The sequence below is a fragment of the Oncorhynchus tshawytscha genome, linkage group LG22, assembly GCF_018296145.1.
Source record: "Oncorhynchus tshawytscha isolate Ot180627B linkage group LG22, Otsh_v2.0, whole genome shotgun sequence".
In the NCBI taxonomy this organism is placed as follows: Eukaryota; Metazoa; Chordata; class Actinopteri; order Salmoniformes; family Salmonidae; genus Oncorhynchus; species Oncorhynchus tshawytscha.
Window position 1 is genome coordinate 23,047,893 of NC_056450.1, and position 22,189 is coordinate 23,070,081.

Consider the following 22,189-nt stretch of genomic DNA (forward strand, 5'->3'; position numbering starts at 1 on the left):
GTTGGCCCTGGGTTCCTCCTAATGCAAGACAATGCTAGACCTCATGTGGCTGGAGTGTGTCAGCAGTTCCTGCAAGAGGAAGGCATTGATGCTATGGACTGGCCCGCCCATTCCCCAGACCTGAATCCAATTGAGCACATCTGGGACATCATGTCTCGCTCCATCCACCAACTCCACGTTGCACCACAGACTGCCCAGGAGTTGGCGGATGCTTTAGTCCAGGTCTGGGAGGAGATCCCTCAGGAGAAATACACCACCTCATCAGGAGCATGCCCAGGCGTTGTAGGGAGGTCATACAGGCACGTGGAGGCCACAAACACTACTGAGCCTCATTTTGACTTATTTTAAGGACATTACATCAAAGTTGGATCAGCCTGTAGTGTGGTTTTCCACTTTTTAATTATGAGTGTGACTCCAAATCCAGACCTCCATGGGTTGATAAATTTGATTTCCATTGATAATTTGTGTGATTTTGTTGCCAGCACATTCAACTATGTAAAGAAAAAAGTATTTAATAAGAATATTTCATTCATTCAGATCTAGTATGTGTTATTTTAGTGTTCCCTTTATTTTTTTGAGCAGTGTATATGGCAGCACCCAAGGGGGCTTGAACTTCCTAGCTCTCCCTGAAGATTTTGCTCCGACATAGTGTCCCCATGAGTGACAGAACACTGAGCCAATCACGGCGCAACTAGAGAACATTACCAACCCGTAGCTTTGTATTTTCTACTGGGCTAGGCTGAAAAACCTGCCTTACTCAAGAAAGCAAAAAATAGATCATATTTGTATGCAGCTTTATTAACTTAATCATTATTATTTTTTACATTGTTTGCAAACTGATATTTGACGTATTAATGCCAAAATAACATGCAAAACATGCAACAAAAAAACAAAAAAATATATTTTATAGCTAAACAGGTAAACTCTGCACCACTTGCCACTGATCTGAATTAACCCAGAGACCATGACATTATTAAACAAGTAGGAGGGGCCATATAATAAAGTGTAATTCTAACATCTACGACATGTCTACCACTTCATGTTTGCAGAAAGTTCATTTAAGTTTCATACATTGTGCTGAACAGGCAACCCTGCCACACATAAAATGGACCTAAACTCGCGCTTTTGCCGTACTTCACAAGTAAACGGGATTCGGGGAAACAACATTTGCACTCTACAGTTCCGCGTTGTGATTATTATGCAGTCATTTTACAGCCAATATGATATCGACTGACTAACTGGATCAACTGAACGCATGTTTTTCTATTTGAAAAACTAGCTGTCATAAAGAAGAAAGTACTACGATACCGTATAGCTCAGCTGAAGTGATGACCAGGTTGTGAGTTAGTGATGGAGAACATTGAGGAGACGCCATTTCGGATCACCCACTCCGCACTACGGGGAGATCCTGAAAATGTTCCTGATGCTAATGGTCTGGGTAGCGGGGACAGATTCTCGAGTGAGCCGGAGAAGCTTTGGTTCAAAGAAAGCAGCGCTAAAAATCTCCGAAACAGGGACTTCTTGTCACCCACCACGGTGCTGAATACGCTTTATGCAGACGGACAGGTCGGTCTGTTAACGTTAGATTAACAGTTAGCTAACTAACGTTAGCTTAATAGTTATTTAAATCTCGTATAACCCCATTGTAATTTCCCTTAGAATTGTTTTGCAGTTGGTGCACTGGTTGTAATGTATGTGTTGACAGATATGCAGTTGACAACACGCGCTTTTCTCTTTGACAGGTTGAACTCGAGAGATATGTGGAGGCAAATTGAACCCCAAACTGTCAACTTCCACTTGATGATTTTGTGAACGAAATTGAATTCATACATTTTCATATTTGAGACTGTTGGCATTGCCATCATCGACATAACATTTAAACATTGCGGCAAGTATTATTAACCCCTGACTGGCAAATACAATGTGGGTCAACCTGCAAAATGTGCCACCGTGTTTCCACATGGCATCGGTCAATACTACACCACACAGTCCTGCAGGAGGCAAATGAAGCATATACCACTACAGGCAGAAGGCTATTACTGCAATAGTTTTTGACTGTGTGTGTGTGATAGTTTTCTAGCATGCAAAGACATATGCACTGTCTGCTATCCATGGACAGCATGTACAGTTGGAATCGGAAGTTTACAAACACTTGGGTTGGAGTCATTAAAACTCGTTTCTCAACCACTCCACTGATTTCTTGTTAACAAACTATAGTTTTGGCAAGTCAGTTAGGACATCTACTTTGCATGACACAAGTCATCTTTTCAACAATGGTTAGACACAGTGAATTAATCTGTCACAATTCCAGTGGGTCAGAAGTTTACATACACTAAGTTGACTGTGCCTTTAAACAGCTTGGAAAATTCCAGAAAATTATGTTATGGCTTTAGAAGCTTCTGATAGGCTAATTAACATCATTTGAGTCAATTGGAGATGTACCAGTGGATGTATTTCAAGGCCTACCTTCAAATTACGTGCCTCTGCTTGACATCATGGGAAAATCAAAAGAAATCAGCCAAGACCTCAGAAAACAAACCGTAGACCTCCACATGTCTGGTTCATCCTTGGGAGCAATTTCCAAATGCCTGAAGGTGCCACATTCATCTGTACAAACAATAGTATGCAAGTAAACACCACGGGACCACGCAGCCGTCATACCGCTCAGGAAGGGGACGCTTTCTGTCTCCTAGATATGAACGTACTTTGGTGTGAAAAGTGCAAATCAATCCCATAACAACAGCAAAGGACCTTGTGAAGATGCTGGAGGAAATAGGTACAAAAGTATCTATATCCACAGTAAAACGAGTCCTATATTGACATAAACTGAAAGGCCGCTCAGCAAGGAAGAAGCCACTGCTCCAAAACCGCCATAAAAAAGCCAGACTACGGTTTACAACTGCACATGGGGACAAAGATGGTACTTTTTGGAGAAATGTCCTCTGGTCTGATGAAACAAAAATAGAACTGTTTGGCCATAATGACCATCGTTATGTTTGGAGGAAAAAGGGGGAGGCTTTCAAGCTGAAGAACACCATCCCAACCGTGAAGCACGGGGGTGGCAGTATCATGTTGTGGGGATGCTTTGCTGCAGGAGGGACTGGCGCACTTCACAAAATAGATGTCATCATGAGGAGGAAAATTATGTGAATATTGAAGCAACATTTCAAGACATCAGTCAGGAAGTTAAAGCTTGGTCGCAAATGGGTCTTCCAAATGGACAATGACCCCCAAGCATACTTCCAAAATTGTGGCAAAATGATTTAAGGACAACAAAGTCGAGGTATTGGAGTGGCCATCACAAAGCCCTGACCTTAATCCTGTAGAAAATTTGTGGACAGAACTGAAAAGTTGTGTGTGCGCAAGGAGGCCTACAAACCTAACTCCGTTACACCAGCTCTGTCATGAGGAATGGGCCAAAATTCACCCAACTTATTGTGGGATGCTTGTGGAAGGATACACAAAACATTTGACTCAAGTTACACAATTTAAAGGCAATGCTACCAAATACTAATCGAGTGTATGTAAACTTCTGACCCACTGGGAATGTGATGAAAGAAATAAAAGCTCAAATTAATAATGCTCTACTATTATTCTGACATTTCACCTTCTTAAAATAAAGTGGTGATCCTAACTGACCTAAAACAGGGAATTTTTACTAGGATTAAATGTCAGGAATTTAGTTTAAATGTATTTGGCTAAGGTGTATGTACATTTCAGACTTCAACTGTAAGTGTGATGTGTTTGTGTGTAGGTTCCCCCAGCGGTGATGGTTAGAGTGCAGTCCCTGAGACGGACAGGGGTTCTCCCTGTGGCTGGAGGGGAACTCATAGGAGAGGGGCTGAGGGTGTGGGTCGACCGGACTGCTGCGTTTCAGAAGGTCCTGAGTGACGTGTCGGTGTACCTGAAGCCTCCTTGCCAGAGACAGGGGTGTGTGGTGCTCAACTGCCCCACCCTGCACCCCAAACCAAATTTACCCTCCCCTGACACCCTCACGCTGGGGCAACTACGCACTGTGCTGCTGACTGACCACTTAGGGGCACTACTGAGGAGACAGGGGTGAGTAAGGAGATTACTATTCTACCATAGCCAAATTTGGACACGCCTACACAACCGGTCAAAAGTTGAAGAAAACCTACTAATTCAAGGGTTTTTCTTTATTTTTACAAATTTCTACATTGTAGAATAATAGTGAAGACATCAAAACTATGAAAATACACATATGGAATCATGTAGTAACCAGAAAAGTGTTAAACAAATCTAAATATATTTGATATTCTTCAAATAGTCTGACAGCTTTGCACACTCTTGGCATTCTCTCAACCAGCTTCATGAGGTAGTCACCTGGAATGCATTTCAATTAACAGGTCTGCCTTGTTAAAGTGAATTTGTGGAATTTCTTTCCTTAATGCCTTTCAGCCAATCAGTAATGTTGTGACAAGGTAGAGGTGGTATTCAGAAGATGGCCCTATTTGGTAAAAGACTAAGTCCATACTATGGCAATAACAGCTCAAATAAGTAAAGAAAACAATAGTCCATTACTTTAAGCTCAGTCAATCCAGAAAATTTCAAGTGCTGTCGCAAAAAACATCAAGCTCTGTGATAAACTGTCTCTCATGAGGACCACCACAGGAAAGGAATACCCAGAGTTGCCTCTGCTGCAGAGGATAAGTTCATTAGAGTTACCAGCCTCGCCCAAGTAAATGCACAGAGCTGAAGTAACAGACACATCTCAACATCAACAGCTCAGAGGAGACCGTGTGAATCAGGCCTTCGTGGTCGAATTGCTGCAAAGAAACCACTACTAAAGGACACCAATTAGAAGAAGAGACTTGCTTGGGCCAAGAAAAACGAGCAATGGACTTTAGACCAGTGGAAATTTGTCCTCTGGTCTGGAGTCCAATTTGGAGATTTTTGGTTAGCACCGCTGTGTCTTTGTGAGACACGGTGTGGGTGAACGGATGATCTCAACTAGAGGTCGACCGATTTAATCGGAATGGCTGATTAATTCGGGCCGATTTCAACTTTTCACAACAATCTTTTTAAAAAACATTTTTTACACCTTTTATTTAATCTTTATTGAACTAGGCAAGTCCATTAAGAACACATTCTTATTTTCAATGATGGCCTAGGAACAGTGGGTTAACTGCCTTGTTCAGGGGCAGAAGGACTGGTTAAGTTTGCAAGATTGGATCACCCGAGCTGACAAGGTGAAAATCTGTCCAACACAATAACGACCTGCCTCTCTCTCGTTGCACTCCACAAGGAGTTACGCGAGAGCAGTAAACCAAGGTAAGTTGCTAGCTAGCATTGAACTTATCTTATAAAAAACAATCAATCATAATCACTAGTTAACTACACATGGTTGATGATATTGCTAGATAATATCTAGCGTGTCCTGTGTTGCATATAATCTGACTGAGCATACAAGTATCTGACTGAGCGGTGGTAGGCAGAAGCAGGCGCGTAAACATTAATTCAAACAGCACTTTCGTGCGTTTTGCCAGCAGCTCTTCGTTGTGCGTCAAGCATTGCGTTGTTTATGACTTCAAGCCTATCAACTCCCGAGATGAGGTTCGTGTAACCGAAGTGAAATGGCTAGCTAGTTAGCGCGCGCTAATTGTCGTTGTGTTGCTGGTTCGAGCCCAGGGAGGAGCGAGGAGAAGGACGGAAGCTATACTGTTACACTGGCAATACTAAAGTGCCTATAAGAACATCCAATAGTCAAAGGTTAATGAAATACAAATGGTATAGAGGGAAATAGTCGTATAATTCCTATAATAACTAAAACCTAAAACATCTTACCTGGGAATATTGAAGACTCGTGTTAAAAGGAACCACCAGCTTTCTCATGTTCTGAGCAAGGAACTGAAACGTTAGCTTTCTTACATGGCATATATTTTACATGGAACATATTGCACTTTTACTTTCTTCTCCAACACTTTTGTTTTTGCATTATTTAAACCAAATTGAACATGTTTCATTATTTACTTGAGGCTAAATTGATTTGATTGATGTATTATATTAAGTTAAAATAAGTGTTTATTCAGTATTGTTGTAATTGTCATTAGAATAAATAAATAAATCGACGGATTAATCGGTATTGGCTTTTATGGTCCTCCAATAATCGGTATCGGTGTTGAAAAATCATAATCGGTCTACCTCTAATCTCAACATCTGTATTTCTCACCTTAAAGCATGGAGGAGGAGGTGTGTGTGTGTGTGCAGTAGTGACACTGTCAGTTATTTTTATTTCGATTTCAAGGCACAATTAACCAGCATGGCTACCACCGCATTCTGCAGCGATACTCCTTCCCATCAGATTTGCCCTTAGTGGGACTATCATTAGTTTTTCAACAGGACAATGACCCAACACACCTCCAGGCTGTGTAAGGGCTATTTGACCAAGAAGGAGAGTGATGGAGTGCTGCATCAGATGACTTGGCCTCCATATTCTGCCGACCTCAACCAAATTGAGATGGTTTGGGATGAGTCAGACCGCAGAGTGAAGGAAAAGCAGCCAGCAAGCGCTCAGCGTATGTGGGAACTCCTTCAAGACTTGGAAAAGCATTCCAGGTGAAGCTGGTTGAGAGAATGCCAAGTGTGCTAAGCTGTCATCAAGGCAAAGGGTGGCTACTTTTGAAGAATCTCAAATATAAAATATATTTTGATTTAACACTTTTTTTTGGTTACTACATGATTCCATATGTGTTATTTCATAGTTTTGATTGTCTTCACTATTATTGTACAATGTAGAAAATAGTAAAATTAAAGAAAAACCGTTGAATGAGTCCAAACATTTGACTGGTACTGTATGTATCTGCTGAGTTGTATGTTAAGTGCACGTAAATATGTGATAGACTGCGTAGATATAGGGTGTTGCTTTACCACTATATCATATGTCAGTGGCATCACTGTTTTTCTCAGGTTTATTGTGTCCTGCTGCCCTGTGCTGCCAGAGGAAAGTGACATCATTGTCTTCCTCCGATTGCTTGGCATCGATTGGCCCACAGTGCCCATCAGCTGGACCAATGACGAGAGGGAGGAGAACATTTTGGAGGCTTTACAGAATTCCCCGTACAGAGAAAGAGAGGAGACAGATGGAGGAAGAAGAGAGAGTAAAGGAAAGAATACAGATGGAGATAAAGAGGAGATGCTCAGGGTGAACTTGAAGAGGGTGTTTCAGGAGGAGCAGCTGCCAGGGTATGACCCCAGCCTGGGCAGCTGTACAGGTGAAACAAACAACATTGACCTTTTGACCTGGGGATTGGTTGTAAATGTCTTAACAAATGAATAACCCATACAGTGTATTGGGAAAGTATTCAGACCCCTTAACTTTTTCTACATTTTGTTACATTTGACTTATTCTAAGGATGATTAAATAGTTTTTCCCCTCATCAATCTAGACACAATACCTTATCACTATAAAGCAAAAACAGTTTCATTTATTATTTTTGCAAATGTGTTAAAAAATAAAAAACGGAAATATCACATTTACATAAGTATTCAGACCCTTTACTCAGTACTTTGTTGAAGCAGCTATTATAGCCTCAAGTCTTCATGCTTGGCACACCTGTATTTGGGGAGTTTCTCTCATTCTTCTCTGCAGATCCTCTCAAGCTTTGTCAAGTTGGATGGGGAGAGTCGCTGCAGAGCTATTTTCAGGTCTCCAGAGATGTTTGATCGGGTTCAAGTCTGGGCTCTGGCTGGCCCACTCAAGGACATTCCCAGACTTGTCCCGAAGCCACTTCCGCATTGTGTTGGCTGTGTGCTGGCTGTGTGCTTAGAGTCGTTGTCCTGTTGAAAGGTGAACCTTCACCCCAGACTGAGGTCCTGAGTGCTCTGGAGCAGGTTTTCATCAAGTTCTGTACATCTTTCCTTTGATCCTGACTTGTCTCCCAGTCCCTGCCGCTGAAAAACATCCCCACAAAATGATGCTGCCACCACCATGCTTCACCATAGGGATGGTGCTAGGTTTCCTCTAGATGTGATGCTTAATAGGCCAAAGAGTTCAATCTTGGTTTCATCAGACCAGAGAATCTTGTTTCTCATGGTCTGAGAGTCCTTTTGGTGCCCTTTGGCACTCCAAGCAGGCTGTTGTATGCCTTTTTCTGAGGAGTGGCATCTGTCTGGCCACTCTACCATAAAGGCCTGATTGGTGGAGGGCTGCAGAGATGGTTGTCCTTCTGGATGGTTCTCCCATCTCCACAGAGGAACTATAGAGCTCTGTCACAGTGACCATCAGGTTCTTGGTCACTTCCCTGACTAAGGCCCTTCTCCCCTGATTGCTCAGTTTGGCTGGACAGCCAGCTCTAGGAAGAGTCTTGGTGGTTCCAAACTTCTTCCATTTAAGAATGATGAAGGCCACTGTGATCTTGGGGATCTTCAATGCCGCAGACATTTTTTGTACCCTTCCCCAGATCTGTGCTACAACACAATCCTGTCTCGGAGCTCTATGGACTTCCACTGTTAACTGTGGGACCTTATATAGACAGGTGTTGTCTTTCCAAATCATGTCCAATCAATTGAATTCACCATAGTGGACTCCAATCAAGTTGTAAAAACATCTCAAGGATTATCAATGGAAACAGGATGCACCTGAGCTCAATGTTGAGTCGCATAGCAAAGGGTCTGCATGTAAATAAGGTATGTTTTTAATTTAATACATTTGCAAAGATTTCTACAAACCTGTTCACTTTGGATTATGGGGTATTGTGTGTAGATTGATGAGGGGCAAAAAAAATTCTATCAATTTTAGAATAGGGCTGTAACTTAACAAAATGTGGAAAAAGGGAAGGGGTTTGAATACTTCCCCGAATGCATTGGCAAATGGTAGGGTCAAATTGCTCAATGAAATTGATTTCTTTCACAGGGAGCAAGGCCTATAGGTCACCATTAGATATCTAAACTACATTAAAGTAAGTTTCATAAGTAAAACCTACAGTAACCCCCCCCAAACTTTAAACATCAAGCTACAGCCGTATACTACTATAGCTGCTATGTTGTGTATGTTCATACAATACTAGAGTATAGGGTCTCATGTTTTTCACATCTCTTATTGACCAAGGTGTCCACGGCAACCGCAGTACATGTCACTTCCTGTCAGGATGAGTTCCGTCAGCAGCAGATAGCAATGCTGTGGAGAGCAAGTGGTGCAACAGTGACACAGGTTTGTTTGACGCAACAACGCATTAACTACCACATGATGACAAACTGTACCTCCCCAGACTAACCAGTAGAGGTGCACCAATTTTTGTAAATGAAAAAGAGATTGGTTTGTTGCTCCAACTTTACTTTATCCAAAATCAGTTTATAAACCTATCCTTGCTGCAACCACATATGATCAGTGTTGGGATTTGTTACTTGTAAAATATGACGTATTGCTCGTAACTTTCAATCAAAATAATGTGTTATATTACAATACTACTTTCTGTGCAAGGTAATGTGTTATGTTACTCCTTATATTACAAAAACCATCAAATCCCACTTGCCAACAAGGTATGTTGGTCACCGATTTAATAATGCAGAGGATACAATACTAATGATAGGACCGACATCAAAGCATTTGAATTATTTAACACTAGAATAGCTGTGATGAATACCAATCAGTGTAGATTAAGGGAGGAGCTGGGTAAAGAATGATTTTTAAGCCTTGAGATAATTGAGACATGGATTGTCTATGTGTGCCATTCAGAGGGTGAATGGGCAAGTCAAAAGACTTTAGTGAACGGGGTAGTAGGTGCCAGGTGCACCCGTTTGTACCAAGAATTTCAACGCTGCTGGGTTTCACGCTCAACGATTTCCCGTGATATTAAGACTGGTCCACCACCCTAAGGTGGTGCTTTCGACACCTTGTTGAGTCCATGCCCCGGAAAATTGATCCTCTTCTGAGGATAAAAGCGGGGGTGCAACTGAATATTAGGAAGGTGTTCTTAATGTTTTGTACACTCAGTATTTGGTGTATATAGTAAGAATATAACGGAATACAATCGACAAACATACTTTTGTCTTGCGAATGCTCACTTGAGAAATGGATGGACTTGCGATTATCCCAAGAATAAGTGATATTTTGAAAGAGCATTTAGTTTTTTGTTGTTTAGCAAATGTAAGGGTTTTGAAAAGCTCAGTATCTGGTCTTTGTAATCATATATAGAAATCAAAATGTCTTACTTGCATGTGACTGTGGAAGGATTCTCAAAGTCGCTTTTTGGTAAAAATACAAAATAAGAGTGTTTTCCCTGCCTCTGTCAATTCCATGCTGGGCTGTTCATCAGTCTCTTCATTCACAATTTATACAAATATTGTCAGACAGAACAAGGCCACCTCTTAATTTGGAGATTGAATCATTCTAAGAAAAATGAAAATAAAGTGTGATCAGGCCTCACTGTGACAACAGCTTGTGTCCTTTTAAAACACCAAGACTTGTGACAGATTTTTTTCCCAAACCTTTCCGAGAGAGCTTGGACCAGAGGTGTGGACTCAAGTCACATGACTTGGACTGGAGTCTGACTCGAGTTTACTTTTTTTTAAACTTGAGACTTGATTTGGAGCCTAAAACTCGGGACTTTGACTTGAGACGGATGACTTGAAATTATTTGGCCAGGTTTTTTAACGTTTAGTCACTCATTTTGTGGCACAGAATCTACATGGATTATTCTCCATGCAGCCAGAGACGATGGCTGCGTTTCAAACACATAAAACACACCCTCCTCCTCTTACCCTCACCTTATGCCCTTGGGGGAATCCCCAGGGCCATCTTTGCCAACGGTCCAAACGATTAGCCAAGTAAAGGAAGTTGGCAACCTAAGCCCCTCAGCCCTCGTTTGTGAGTTTACAATCCTGTTCACTCCGGGGCCTGTAACGCCCCATAATTCAATTTGCGATGATTGTACATTCGCTATGAAAAGTCAGCCAAAATGTAAAACCAACATCAATATGGAGAAGTCGACATACAAGTATAAGTAAATTAGAAACTGTGCCAATAATGCACATGACAGCACAAACGCGTATCGTGAAAGTAATTATGTTTTTGTTTGGTTAGCTTTTGGAAACATTAGCTAGTGAATACAACTTTCCCTGACATCACTTTTCTATTCTACATTGTCATTTTCGATTTACCTGATATCGTCAAGATGGTTAGCATTCGATGTCTGCGAATGCGTCGTCTTCTAGCCAATATATGAAATGCAATCATAATTGACTCTAACACATATAAAGCGCACACAGCTACCGGTGGTTCCATGATTACTGAAAGCACAACCGTGGGACAGACGAGTGACACATTTCCGGGCAAGGGCGGTCCATTTTAAAATGCATTCGTTATTCTCGGGCCCTGCAGGTGTCAATTCATCATAAGTCATGATATTCACTTAATTTGAGGGCTGATGGGAGAGGGTGTGTATTTTACATGTTTGGAATGCAGCCAGTATTGCACTTGCAAAAATACTGATTGGCTAGTGAAATACTCTCAGACCTCTGATTGGACCAGCAAATTGTCAATCACCACAGGTCGGGTGAGCTAGCGCAGTGAGGTTTTGGGGGGTTGGCAGTGTGAAACTGAATGGGGAAAAAAAATCAATTTTTCTACATATTTTAATAGGCTACATATAGCCAACCATTTGTATTATACCTTTTGCTTATTCAATCTGGTCACTAACCTAGGCCTACGTTATTGCACCAAAATTATTGTTTCAAAAAATCTAATTTGTGCTTCAGAACAGAAAAGTTGCATGTCTTGATTTGACTTAATATTGTCCATATAAATTAGGGTGAATTCAGAAAGAGTGGGACATTATACAAACTGAGACAGCTTAATCCTGAGACGTTTATTTCTTGATCTGACAAGAGAAAATCTAAACGGTGGTTACTAAGCCCTTGCAGAGAAGCCACATAAAAATCGCATCACTTCATTAGTGTGACAGAGGGGGCAGAGCAAGCTTCAAACAGCAAGTTGAATCTTGGTTTCCCTGCGTAGCACACAGTAAGGATCAGTGACAGCTTTCTTCTGTTTTGATGTTAGGGTTATAATGCACTGTGCCAAATTGTGATGTAAATGTACATACTGGTGCATCAAAATACAAAAAGTTGCCAATATGTTTCAATTTTGTAATTCAGTATTTTTTAGTTGTCCTGCTTTACCAGCCATAGCTAAAGTGGAGGAAAGAGAGATTACCACAAGAACATGGGAGTAGCCAGCCAGGATCCCCCAGGCCGTGGGATTTTTGTTGACAAACAAGCTCTGTTTTGGTGTCAGGTACATTTTAATGCATTTTTCCATATGAAATACACAGCGAAATGTCCAGTTCAAAATGTGCCTGCTCTGCCGCAGTCTACCATTTTGAAGACTACACATGTAAATGTCATGCCATTTTGTATTTGAGCAATATGATTGGCAGTTCATTCAAGCAGCACCATGGTCCCGATCCACGCTTTTACTGGCCCGTGCTGGCCATCATTAACGTTGGACCCTGCTCGCGAAAGAAAATGTATTAATGTGCCTGAAAACAATAGGCTGTGGATTTCAACTCATTGTCGATTTCTGTCGATTTCAACACATTATATGGGACGTGTAAATGAATGCTCTCCGTGTAGAAATAAGACTTCAACTACAGCTCACACAACGCACACACACACACCAAGGTACCGAGAGGCGGGACATTGCTCACTTTGTGACTGAGAGCTGCCAGTCCTGTCAATAGATGGCTAGAAGATGCATTTGTTCAGCGGGAAGGGCTCTGCAGACTTCTCTGGTGCTACACAGGATTTTTATTTAATTTTTGCGTTGCAATTTAAACAATGCCTAATATCTGACATTAATAGTGGAAGGATAGTGTTTCACAGTATTACTTACCCTTAGTTTTGTGATTGGCTGTGATATTCTCCTGTTCAGACTTTGGCTGTGTTATCTAGCGGAAATTGCTCTGTCATTTCCTGGTGGCTAAAATCCAACACTGTTCGCTCAATTTCAGTTTTTGAGAAAACAAGCACTGAATAGTGTAGGGAATCATTGTACCATCAAAAAACGAAACTAAAATACCCAGCTGAAAATGACTGTAAACAGCGCTTGGGGAAAACACTGACTATCCTCTTAATTTGTTAATGTAGTGCTGTTATGAACACTGTTATTTGAGGGAATTCAGAAAAAGTGGAACACTTTTTGCATTTAAGTATTCTGTAACCTCTTCAGGCATCTGTTCAACATATTAGCCCAACAAATTATGCATTTCTGATATCCTCAGATGTTTCCTAATCACACACAATGTAATTTAAATTTTCATTGTGGTACAATTAGGACTATAATAATGGTGTCCCAGTTTATCTAACCTGCTGTCTGTCTACCAAATGCAAACTGAAAATATGGTTTTGACTCAGTGTACAGATGGGTGTGTCATGCCTCCTGTGAATATGATATTGAACATATTTTTTTGTGTGTGATTAGGAAACATCTTTCAGAAATGTATCATGTTGGACTAATTCAAAAAGTGTCCTGCTTATTCTGAATTCACCTTAGTGTTTAACAATCTGCTACGGATGCATCTTTGCCACAACAGTAGCTACCTGGTGATTTCATTTATCATTTGGGTGGGTTTAATACCTCAGTGATGGTACTGGCTATATGTCTGAAGGTCTCTGGAACATCGCACTACCTTCAATACTTATGGGATGAAGATGTAACATATTCCGACAAATTAATTAGGACATTTGTGAGTAAGAAAGACTACAGAGACAGATCATGCTTTCCATCCAATCCTGTAACCTAGGCTGCATACAGGTAGGGCTAGGCATGGGCAACTCCAGTCCTCAGGCCATATTGGTGTCACACTTTTGCTCCAGCTAACACACCTGACTCCGGTAATCAACTATTCATGCTCTTCAGTTTAGAATGTAATTGGTTTATTCAGCTGGGTTTGCTAGGGATCGGGAAAAGTGTGACAACACTCTAGCTACCAAGGACTGGAGTTGTCCATCCCTGTGGTAGGCTTCTGGATTCCAGAGAAGTGATATGATATCCCTGGTTGATATTGACTGCTAACATGAATGACTTGCAGTTGATTTCTGTAACTTGCATTTTGAAGATTCATCCCCGTTTATGGCTGTAATGACAGGCTTCATTTGCATAGGGACTGCATGTGCGTGCGCAGGGTCGCAAGCTTTGAACCACTCCTTTTTGCAGGTCACGGGTCAAAGTTTGAAAACCACTGAGCAAGCAAACAGATTGCTGATTTGCTGTACAGCTATAGAACCGGGTGCAGCGCAAACGCCAAATTGTAGGGAGAGCGGATTGCCATAAATGAGTATGCAGCTCCAAAAATGGTTTGGTGATCAAGAATATGAACCATTTACTTTGCAAGCTCACCAGCAATGGTGCATCAAGGAACAATTACTAGCATAGGTCTGGTCTTTTGGTATGTCAAAATTGCTTGATTGTTAAAATGTATTATTACCTCATCAAAATCTAATGAAAAGGTCTGTCTGGTAGCCCCAAATAATTTCAGACAACTTGTTATGACTGGACTGGACTTGACTTGCTTAGAATGCACAACGTGGGGCCTCCCGGGTGGCACAGTGGTCTAGGGCACTGCATCGCAGCGCTAGCTGTGCCATCAGAGACTGTTCGTGGCCCAGGCTCTGTCGCAGCCGGCCGTGACCGGGAGGTCCGTGGGGCGACGCACAATTGGCCTAGCGTCGTCCGGGTTAGGGAGGGTTTGGCCGGTAGGGATATCCTTGTCTCATTGCGCACCAGCGACACCTGTGGCGGGCCGGGCGCAGTGCACGCTAACATATCTGTGATATGTTACCACACTTTTCCACCAAGACACCCTCCGATCCAACAGGTCCCAGACGTGCTCAATGGGATTGAGATCCAGGCTCTTCGCTGGCCATAGCAGAACACCGGCATTCCTGTCTTGCAGGAAATCATGCACAAAACGAGCAGTATGGCTGGTGGCATTGTCATGCTGGAGGGTCATGTCAGGATTAGTCTGCAGGAAGGGTACCACATGAGGGAGGAGGATGTCTTCCCTGTAACACACAGCGTTGAGATTGCCTGCAATGACAACAAGCTCAGTCCGATGATGTGAAACACTGCCCCAGACCATGACGGACCCTCCACCTCCAAATCGTCCCGCTCCAGAGTAGGCCTCGGTGGAACGTTCATTCCTTTGACGATAAACCCGAGTCTGACCATCACCCCTGGTGAGACAAAACCGCAACTCGTCAGTGAAGAGTACTTTTTTTCCAGTCCTGTCTGGTCCAATGACGGTGGGTTTGTGACCATATGTGACTTTGTTGCCGGTGATGTCTGGTGAGGACCTGCCTTACAGCAGGCCTACAAGCCCTCAGTCCAGCGTCTCTCAGACTATTGCGGACAGTCTGAGCACTGATGGAGGGATTGTGCGTTCCTGGTGTAATTCGGGCAGTTGTTGTTGCCATTCTGTACTTGTCCCGCAGGTGTGACGTTCGGCTGTACCGATCCTGTGCAGGTGTTACACGTGGTCTGCCACTGCGAGGACGATCAACTGTCCATCCTGTCTCCCTGTACCGCGGTCTTAGGCATTTCATAGTACGGACATTACAATTTGGCCACATCTGCATGCCTCCTTGCAGCATGCCTAAGGCACGTTCACGCAGATGAGCAGTGACCCTGGGCATCTTTCTTTTGGTGTTTTTCAGAGTCAGTAGAAAGGCTTCTTTAGTGTCCTAAGTTTTCATAACTGTGACCTTAATTGCCTACCATCTGTAAGCTGTTAGTGTCTTAACGACCGTTCCACAGGTGCATGTTCATTAATTGTTTATGGTTCATTGAACAAGCATGGGAAACAGTGTTTAAACACTATACAATGAAGATCTGTGAAGTTATTTGGATTTTTACGAATTCTCTTTGAAAGACAGGGTCCTGAAAAGGGGACGTTTCTTTTTTTGTTGTTTATATTAAAAGGCCTCGTCTCTACCAAGTTCATGCTGTAACTCGACTTCTCATGTTTTCTTATAAATTGATTGCTCAAAGTAACCTTTTTTTTCGCCCCCTCTTTTACTTGATCTGTTTCTTAGAAGCATCTTGTTTGTGGACCAATGAAGACACCTGGAACTCACCTCAGTGCTGCCCAGTACCTTCAGTAAGAACATCTACTTTTATCATTTTGATTCAGCTTTAGTCCCCGTAATTATCACTTTGCTCTGCTGTTTGCTCTAATGTAGCCTATTGAGATCTCATCGAGCCACTGTGTGTGTGTCTGTCTCATTGGCTCCTTGTTCACCCTGTCCTACAGACTGAGAAGAGTGCAGATGAAGGAGGCCTCAGAGACTAAGTATGGAGAACAAGTCGAAGGTGAGTCTTCTAAATTTGTCTGAACTCTGTAGCATGTGTATGATCAGGGACTGTTGTGGTATGTGATCTCCCTCCTTGGACTTAACACTTCTATTACAACTCCAAATACTGTTTCAGACCAAACTTGGGATGACATCATCAAGGTCATGACCTCAGCCACAGTGAGGTTTGAGCTGCTCTCAACAGTCCATACGAGCCCGGTGAGTCTTAGGAGCTGTTTGAGAGACTCACTTCTTGGAGCTAGTCAGCATGCGCGCATGCACACACCGATAATCGTGTGTGTATTTTGATTTATTAGGATTCCCATTAGCCGTTGCCAATGGAGACAGCAAGTCTTACTGGGGTCCGATATATCATAAATACATTACAGACAAAGGATTTTACAATTTACATACTCACTACATGTTCAAGTTTTTAAATGTATCTATCAGTTACACATACAAGTCTAATGGTTTTAAATGACTGTTTTGTATTGTCTGGAAACTCACTTGTAGAATTCGCTTGCAGTAGGTCTCTTAAAAAGAGAAGCTGTGCAAGGTTATTAACCAGAGGTGCATAGTTATTCTTCTTTTGTTGATATCAGGTAACGTGCAGCCTAACCCTGGCCCTGATATGCAATGTCTCCAAACCCCCTCTGATTTTAAATCAAGATCTGGTTTTGGTATTTTCCATTTAAATGTACGCAGCCGGTTGTCAAAAATGGATGGGGTTAGGATTTGGGCTAAATCAACTGATGCTGATGTAATTGTGTTTTCTGAAACCTGGCTCAGCAAGTCTGTTTTTGATAAGGATATTTGTATAAGTGGTTACAATGTTTATCGCACTGATCGAGTTAAGGTGGGGGTGTAGCTATATATGTAACAACTAAATTCCCTGTAAATGTGGCAAAGTCTGAAACTATTTGTAAACAGTTGGAATTTCTTGCTTTGAATATTGAGGTTTCAAAGGGTCTCTCTATAACTGTGATTGGCTGTTATAGACTCCCCTCTGCTCTCTATAACTGTGATTGGCTGTTATAGACCCCCCTCTGCTCTCTATAACTGTGATTGGCTGTTATAGACACTCCTCTGCTCTCTATAACTGTGATTGGCTGTTATAGACTCCCTCTGCTCTCTATAACTGTGATTGGCTGTTATAGACCCACCTCTGCTCTCTATAACTGTGATTGGCTTTTATAGACCCCCTCTGCTCTCTATAACTGTGATTGGCTGTTATAGACCCCCTCTACTCTCTATAACTGTGATTGGCTGTTATAGACCCCCTTCTGCTCTCTATAACTGTGATTGGCTGTTATAGACCCCCTCTGCTCTCTATAACTGTGATTGGCTGTTATAGACCCCCCTCTGCTCTCGGTGATGCATTTTCTTTTCTGACGCACATTATGTCTAAACTTCTTTTACAGTGAAATGATCTTGATTGGTGATCTCAACTGGTGTTGGTTAAAGCCGGTGTCTGATTTAAAAATGTTTTGTAATTCTATGAATCTTACCCAGTTGATTAACTCCCACTTGCCCAAATCTTAAATGCCCAGATCAATCTACCCTGATTGATTTGATATTGACAAATGTTCCACATAAATATTCTGCGATTGGTGTTTTTTGTAATGATTTAAGTGACCATTGTGCTGTTGTTGCTGTTAGAAATACTAAGGTTCCTAAGACAAACCCACGTTTTAAGAGAAATTTGAAGTGTTTTAATAAGCAGGCTTTCTTTCATGATTTGTTTTATTTTGACTGGAGTAAGATTGAGCTTATTCCTGATGTGGAAACTGCCTGGCAATTCTTTCATGATGGTTTTTTCCAAATTGTAAACAAACATGCCCCATTCCGCAGGTTCAGGGTTAAAGGGCGGGTTAATCCATTGTTTTCTTCTAAGCTGTCTTGTATTATTCACGACCGTAATCTAGCCTGGGCTAAAGCAAGGAAATCATGTTCAGATGCTGATTGGCTTATTTTTAGGCAGTTACGAAACAAGTGTATTTTCTTCTCAGGAAGGCCAAATCTGAATATTTTGTCTGTTACCACTGATAACCTGAATGACCCTAAAGTTTTAGAAGGCTATTACGTCTATGTCTGGTAATGTTAATGAATTACCGTCATGTGTATTGAAGGACTCTGTTGCTTATATGACACAACTGAAATGCTGAATTGTTTCAATGAGCACTTTGTATCATCTGGTAGGCTGTCTCTGTACAACCCTGTGTGGATGAACCAGTGAGAGCTGGTCAAACTTTTAGCCATTCTCAGTGCAGGTGGTACATAAAGCCCTGAAATCAGCCTGCAGGTCCTGATCTTTTGGATCCCTGCTTTTTAAATCTGGCAGCTGATTTCATAGCTGAACCACTTACATATCTGTTCAATCTAACCCTGGAATGTAATGAAAAGGGGGGAGATCCAACCCTTTTAAATAATTAAACCCTTGTGAGTGAACAGCTAAAAGAGTTTTTATTTACCAACTCTATTTTATCAATGTACCAATCGGGCTTCAGGAAGAAGCATAGCACAATTACAGCAGCCATGAAGGTTTTAAATGATATCACTAAAGCCCTTGACAAAAAACAGCACTGTGTCTCACTTTTTATTGATCTCTCTAAGGCAGTTGATCATGCTATACTAAGTCAGAGATTGTCGAGTGTAGGTCTTTCAGAGCATGCAGTTGCATGGTTTGCTAACTATCTGTCTGATAGAACTCAGTGCACTCAATTTGATGGGCTTATGTCTGTTAAATTGTCTGTCTTTAATGGTGTGCCCCAAGGCTCTGTACTTGGTCCTCTCTTATTCACTATTTATATAAATGATTTAGACAAAAATGTCAAATGCGCAACTTCATTTTTATGTTGATGATACTGTTATTTAGTGTTGTGCCTCGTCTCTTACAAAAGCTTTCCAGAACTTGCAAACTGCTTTTTATACTGTTCAACATACCTTGTGTCAATTGAAGCTTATCCTCAACAATGACTAAACTATGGATGTTTTCTAAAGCAAGAAATAGACCTCTGAACCTTTCACCCTACTACTACCTGTCAGGGCAAGGAGGTATATCTTGGAATTTTAATTGAAGACGGCCTCTGTTTTAAATGGCATATTCAACAATTTACAAAAAATTGAAGCTGAAATTGGGATTTTATTTTAGGAATAAGGCCTGTTTTTCTTTTGAAGCCAGAAGGAGGCTAGTATCAGCTACATTTATGCCTATACTGAACTATGGCCATATGTTATATATGAATGCTTCTGCTCAGTGTTTGAGATCAATTGACAGCCTTTACCATGGCACTTTGAGACACCACTGCACTTTGTATACCAGGGTTGGCTGGGCTTCTCTAGTCAATCATAGGCTCACTCTGGTATACTTTTATTTACAAAGCCATTTTGGGTTTACTACCTATTTTTATTTGGCCATTTTTATTGTACAGAAATGTGGTGGGTACTCTCTTCGTTCGCTGGACTTTGTCCTGCTAACTGTTCCAAATGTCCGAACTGAAATTGGTAAAAGGGCTTTTATGTACTCTGCACCATCGTCTTGGAACGCCTTACAAAATACTTTTAAACTGGAAGAACTTGTCCCGATTTGGTATTTTTAAATCACTGATGCATGATCTTGAGACTGATTCCCTGACCTGTCAATGTTTTTAATTTGCTGTTTTTGATTTTGTTATACTGTTGTGAATTCTATGGTTTTTACTAGATTACTTGTATTTTTTCATGTTGTTTGTCTGTAATTTTTGTAATGACTTGGTGCTGCCTATCTTGGCCAGGACGCTCTTGAAAAAGAGATTTTAAATCTCAATGAGCCCTTCCTGGTTAAATAAAGGTTAAATTAAAAAAAATACATGTCAGTACATACACACACCCAGTGGTGATTTTAGCATGTAAATCTTGGTGTGGGATGCATGCCAGCAAAGCCACTACACAACACTAACCAATACATTAATAGCACTATAACGGTGACAAACGGTGCCCACAAACTGTTAGGGCCTACATAAAGCTGTCCCAACAGCAGTCCTAACACCTTACCACTGCTACAGTTCATTCAGCCTCATATACTGCCTTTTAAAGAAACATAGCTGACTTGCTTTAACAAATGTGGTTTCTACTGACAATTGAGATGTACAAACTATGTCACAAGGGCACGACAAGTGAATAAGAGGCCATCCGTAATTGCAATGAAGACCTTAATGAGCGAGCTCGGACGGACGTAGTCAATATAACTATTTGTTCATCACTTTTGAAATGTACAGCGACAGAATTTAGATCATGGGCCGTTCATACATATAATCAGAAATGAAAGCTCTTACAATATTCGATGATTACTTTTCTCTAAAACAGGTTATAGGCAAACAAGCCCACACCGGCCACGAACGATAGGTTTACACTACCACGTTGGTGAAAATTGGCCAAATTATTAGTGTGAGGCACATGAGCTACTAACGGGTTACTACACAACACTCACTTAGCATTACTTTAGCTACAGTATACATATCCCTCTGGTATCCTATATAATTTATGAAGCTGCATAAGACATTTTGGGACTCACGTTGTGATGTGCTTGAACAGGAAAGGGGCGTGGTGGTCCTTCGTGGGCAAATTGTCATCAAAGAGAAAGATGACCTTTCAAAACATATTTTCCCAGTCGTAGTTCGTTTTTCACGAGTTCTAAGTTGTCTTGAACTCAGTTAGCCACCGATTACTTCCCAAACCATGAATTTGCTATTTCCAACTTGTTGTGTAATGTTTATGGCCGATGAGCACCGATACGTTTCGTCTCTAATTTCTCTTCATATGACAAGGATCGAAAAGGATTTGTTTGTCGACTTGATTCATGGTGACGACTGCTAGTTTGCTAGCTAATATTTTGAAAGTATGATGTTGACATGATCAGTCCAATCAAAGCTACAGTAGATATAACGTGATTTGATGTCATTCTATCTGTGGCCAGTGACCTTGAGCCTTCTTGGATGGGTACTTCTAATGTAAACATATGGCAGAACCCAAGGAGCTAAAATGTTCGGTCTCTGACCTTAAAATTGGGGATGATGTACTGTGCCAGGAGTGATAGAAAACTGAGCCAATCAGGCACAATGCTCCATTTTCTGCTGGCTAGCCCCACCACCGAAAGCCCTGAGCTAGGCTGGAACACCTGAATTTTGGAGCTGCCTTACTCAAGAAAGCAAAAAAGAGACCAGGTTTGTATGCGGCTTTATTAACTCAATGTAATTGTGCCGTGAGGCGTTGCTTTCTTTGTTGTTTGATACCAGGTTTGCTGTTCACTTGCGCTATATAAGATGGAAGGGAGTTCCATTCAATCATGGCTCTGTATAATACTGTATGTTTCCTTTAATTTGTTCCCGACCTGGGGACTGTGAAAAGACCCCTGGTGGCATGTCTGGTGGGGTAAGTGTGTGTGTCAGTGGTGTGTGTAAGTTGACTATGCAAACCATTTAGGATTTCCTACACATTGAATGTTTTTATAAAAACAAGAAGTGGGGGGGATCACGTGACCCTTGAATGAGTTGGCCGCATGAACTAAGAGCTCTGCACAAGTAGTTTCCTCCACTTCAAGTTAAAACTCCTTTTAGCTTCAGTCAAAAAGTTATGGCAGCTACAAAAGGCCATATTACAGCTGACATTTTTACCCGGACTCGAGCATTAGCGGCAGAAAAGGCCTCCAAGAAGCAGCTAGTTTCAGAAAAATCTAGCGCCATTAGCCAGGAGCAAGAGGACCCCCCCCCGAGGCCAACCTCGCACTCTGTCGAAGACATCCTTTCTGAGCTGAGATCCCAACGTACAGAACTCAACATCAAATTAGATGGCATTAACTCTCAGCTCAGTGCGATAGGGGGCAAGGTGACAACCCTGGAAAATG

General features: G+C 41.6%; 1 protein-coding gene across 3 annotated transcripts; it reads left to right on the top strand.

The window, feature by feature from the left end:
- Positions 1-1,016: 1,016 nt before the first annotated feature.
- LOC112222105 (DALR anticodon-binding domain-containing protein 3) lies at positions 1,017-17,355 on the top strand. Of its 3 annotated transcripts, none has more exons than XR_002949106.2 (6): positions 1,017-1,566; positions 3,755-4,059; positions 6,928-7,232; positions 9,068-9,169; positions 16,051-16,115; positions 16,269-16,326. XR_002949106.2 is itself a non-coding variant. In XM_024384720.2 (6 exons), exons 1-5 carry the CDS (start codon positions 1,351-1,353, stop codon positions 16,305-16,307), a joined length of 930 nt encoding a protein of 309 aa, XP_024240488.1. In that variant the 5' UTR covers positions 1,017-1,350; the 3' UTR covers positions 16,308-16,327; positions 16,445-17,355. The 3 variants fall into 3 exon arrangements, 2 of the variants coding, with proteins under 2 accessions (XP_024240488.1, XP_024240489.1); XM_024384720.2 differs by lacking the exon at positions 9,068-9,169 and adding an exon at positions 16,445-17,355 and having other exon boundaries at positions 16,269-16,327; XM_024384721.2 differs by lacking the exons at positions 16,051-16,115; positions 16,269-16,326 and having other exon boundaries at positions 9,068-12,101.
- Positions 17,356-22,189: the final 4,834 nt, after the last annotated feature.

Coding starts and splice junctions, on each gene's coding strand:
- LOC112222105 (XM_024384720.2), top strand. CDS start 1,351: ATGGAGAACATTGAGGAGACGCCATTTCGGATCACCCACTCCGCACTA. Junction 1,567..3,754: donor CGCTTTATGCAGACGGACAG/GTCGGTCTGTTA, acceptor GTTTGTGTGTAG/GTTCCCCCAGCGGTGATGGT. Junction 7,233..16,050: donor CAGCCTGGGCAGCTGTACAG/GTGAAACAAACA, acceptor TCTGTTTCTTAG/AAGCATCTTGTTTGTGGACC.